At 40.0% G+C, this 3,725-nt stretch overlaps 1 protein-coding gene across 1 annotated transcript; it reads left to right on the forward strand.

Annotated features, from left to right (window-relative positions):
- The first annotated feature begins 1,910 nt into the window (after window positions 1-1,910).
- Window positions 1,911-2,843, forward strand: LOC138887260 (uncharacterized). The gene is made up of 2 exons (XM_070168986.1): window positions 1,911-2,207; window positions 2,259-2,843. The coding sequence occupies exons 1-2, from the start codon at window positions 1,911-1,913 to the stop codon at window positions 2,841-2,843; spliced, it is 882 nt and encodes a 293-aa protein (XP_070025087.1).
- Window positions 2,844-3,725: the final 882 nt, after the last annotated feature.

Consider the following 3,725-nt stretch of genomic DNA (forward strand, 5'->3'; position numbering starts at 1 on the left):
CTTTAATCGAGTGCCTTGGTGATGGGTTTTCAATGTCTTTTCCTGATGCTTCTTATGTTTTGATGATCTAACAAACTTGTTGTAAAGAACCAGATAGAAAACCTGGCCCACATGGTGTACATTTCAACTGACCTGGTCCAAGTCTGAAAATCAGCAAATAAATGAACGACCATAGGGAGGAACACAATAGGGACGTGGTGACCTTGTCCCTTAGGGTTCTCCGACAAATGTACAAGTCAGTGACTGTCCACAATCATTATAAAGAGAAACACAACAAGGACCTGGTCCTTTAGGGTTCTCTTACAGAAGTACAGGTCAATTGTACAGCTGGAACGTAGCAGCAGAAAGTGACCATCTCGCCACTATTACAAAAGAGGAACACAACTAGGACCTGGTCCGATAGTGTTCTCTGATAGAAGTACAAGTCGACTATGCATCTAGAACACAACTACACAGAAGTGGCTGTGCAAACAGTATAACAGTCACTTCTCATTGGGAAAAAGCGTGTACCAAGAATTGACACCACTATCTATTGTGATGTCTTTTGTGATATAACAACCTAGTGCAAGGCACAACTTCCTTTGTGCATTCAGTGATATTCTCTCAAGAATAACAGTGTTTATCCAACATTGAAGTCACTGGTGTGTCAAGAACTAGAAGACAACTCCACTAAAGATCAGTCTGTTATTGAGTTTATGTATAACCGTAGTTGAGTTGTAATCTTGTCATTTTTTCTTCATTATATTTCCTAGTTTGCTTTCTTAGAAGCTTTGTCTTAGGAAAAAACCAAAAATCTGTAAACTTCCGAGTTTATGTTGTGACTAGGAATAGTCATAAGTTTAAAGCCTTTGTAACTAGGAGAGTTATAAAGTGGCTTGTGGTGAGAGCATCACAAGTTAGTTTAAGTCTTTGTAATAGGGTTATTGCAAAGTGGCTTGTAATAGGGAGATTGCAAGTTAGTGAAGTTAAAAGCCTACAAAAGTAGGTCGTGGTTTTTTGATCCCCTTGTGTGGGATTTTTCCACGTAAAAATCCCTTGTCTTCTTTACGTTCAGTTTCCAGAAGTTTTCTTAGCATTACCTCATATAGGACCAGGTACTCTACAGTTTGGTGGACTCATATAAACTAACAATTGGTATCAGAGCAGGTTTTTTCTAAAAGGCTAATACCTCGAAAGCATCTCAATGGCTGCTCCACCCAACTTTGAGGAAGGACAATCAACCTATAGACCTCCCAGATTCAATGGTCAGTACTATGGCTGGTGGAAGACCCACATGCATGATTTTATGATGGCAGAAGATTTAGAACTGTGGGACATCATTTGTGATGGTCCACATGTTCCCATGAAGAAGCTTGAAGAAACAGGATCAATGGTGCCGAAAGGCAGAAAAGAGTACAACGACATTGACCGAAAAGCTGTAGAAAAGAACTATCGTGCCAAGAAAATCTTGATGTGTGGCATAGGACCTGATGAATACAATAGAGTCTCAGCTTGTGACACTTCCAAAGAAATATGAGAAGTGTTGCAAACAGCACACGAAGGAACTACTCAAGTCAAACAGTCCACGATCGCCATGCTCACTACGAAATATGAGCTCTTTAGGATGAAGGATGATGAGTCTATACAAACTTGGAGATGTCATTCCCAGAAACAAGCTTGTAAGGAAAATCCTTAGTGTTCTACCCGGTTCTTGGGAAAGTAAGGTAAATGCCATCACTGAAGCTAAAGATCTACAAACTCTGACCATGGATGAGTTGATTGGTAATCTGAAGACATGCGAGATAAAAAGAAAGAAAGAAAGTGAAAGAAGAGAGCATAAGAAAGAAAAGAACCTGGTACTCAAAGCTGAAAGCAGTGACTCAAGTGATGAAGATAGTGACATGACCTATCTTACTAAAAGATTTCAAAAGATGGTTCAAAGAAATTGGGGTATACCAAAATGGGGTAGTTCATGTAAAGCAAGGAACAACGATCTCTATCACAGATGTGGAAAGTCAGGGCATTTTATCAAAGACTTCCCACTCACGAAACAGGAGCAATACAAGCAAAATCCTGACAAAGCAGCAAAAAAGAACCTGGTTCTAGACAAACAATTCAATCGAAAAAGTGCTACTGACAATATTGTTAAGCAGGCTCTTGCTGCTCGGGGAGACTCCTCTAGTGAATCCAAAGGGGAACTAGATGCAGAAAATAGTTCCATGATGGCAGTGGAAACTGAAGCAACGAAGTATGATTCACTGTTCGTGTTGATGGCTTAGTCTGATGATGATGAAGAAGATGAAGACGATGAGGTAAACTTCAAGGATGTTCAGAGAAATCTGAAATCTTACTCTTCTAAGAAGATAAGGTCGTTAGCTAATGTCCTAATTGATGCCTATTATAGCCTTGTTAATAATAAGGAGATCCTGACAATAGAACTAGGAGAGGCCGAACAATCTAAAGATGATCTGGTGGTATGTGTAGTGGACCTAAATGAGACCATAGTTAATTTGAAAAATGAAAAGGAAGCCTTGAAAGAAAGAATAACTAGTGTGGAAAATGAGAGAAACGACCTGATGGTAGTAGTTGTTGACATAAAAGAAACAATAGAGGGTCTTAGCAATGAGAAACACTCATTAGAAGGAAAAATTGCAACTACTAAGGAAGAGAGGAGTGACCTTTTAGTGATATGCACCGATCTTGAGGAAATCATTGAGGAACTCAATAGAGAACATAGGAATGTGAGTCTTGGGAAAGGGAAGGAAGTAGCTAGTGAGTCACACATCATGCTTGAAAAGGAATTGACTGTTGTGAAAACCAGCCTATGTTGTGAACTCGAGAAGAATCAACAACTTCAAGCTTAATTGGAGAAAGTAATAATTGATCTTGAGAAATCCCTGAAGTGGACCGGTCCTCAGATGTTGTCACTGCCATGCATTTTAACAATAGTGGAAACAGGTAGGGCATTGGGTTCTAAAAGGAGAAAACTACTTACAACCCTCACAACAAGTATGTCACTGTACCTGATAACTGGCTATGTACCCACTATGGGAACAATGGGCATTTTAAAGAAAATTGCCAGGCCAGAGTTCAGTCTACTCAGAAAAACAAAGTGTTTACTGATAAAGTGACTACTAATAAAGTACCAGGTACCACTTGCAAGAAGTGGATGTTGCCTGCATGGACTAGGAAAGCCCTCATTCATCATTCCTATCATAATAAGGGACCCAAAGTAGTTTGGGTTTCTAAATCTAACCCTTGATTTGCATGTGTAGGGAGCAGTGAGAGGAATCAGACTACGATGGATTATGGACTATGGATGCTTAAAGCACGTGACTGAAAACATCATGAATTTCCTCTCACTGAAAGCCCTGCTTAAAGGGAATGTATCCTTAAAAAAGAAGTAGAGGGTACATTCTCGGTGAATGTAAAGTTGGAAAGGTTCTTTGGCACTCAGGTGGGAACGTGTACTATGTGAATGGCCTAAAAGTACAGTTACCAATTTGATAACTAGCCAAGTGGTCTCAGTAGACAAAGGAAACGAGAACATCCACTCTGTTAACTATGAATCTCCATAAGCCGGTGGTATGAGATGGGTAAAGTCGAAACCTTGGCATGAAAGATTGGTGAATGCAAGCTTCTCACCTCCGAATAAATTAACTCAGAAAGTCCTGGTGCGTGGTCTGCCAAACTCAAGATTCACCTGGACATGGTTCACAAAAAAAAGGAGGAGACGCTCGCGGTGT

The sequence above is a fragment of the Nicotiana sylvestris genome, chromosome 3, assembly GCF_000393655.2.
Source record: "Nicotiana sylvestris chromosome 3, ASM39365v2, whole genome shotgun sequence".
Classification (NCBI taxonomy): Eukaryota; Viridiplantae; Streptophyta; class Magnoliopsida; order Solanales; family Solanaceae; genus Nicotiana; species Nicotiana sylvestris.

Bases quoted from the DNA above. Each gene is read 5' to 3' on its own strand.
- LOC138887260 (XM_070168986.1), top strand. From the start codon at position 1,911: ATGGTTCAAAGAAATTGGGGTATACCAAAATGGGGTAGTTCATGTAAA. The intron at 2,208-2,258 runs GTGGAAACTGAA...TTGATGGCTTAG, and splicing joins AAAATAGTTCCATGATGGCA to TCTGATGATGATGAAGAAGA.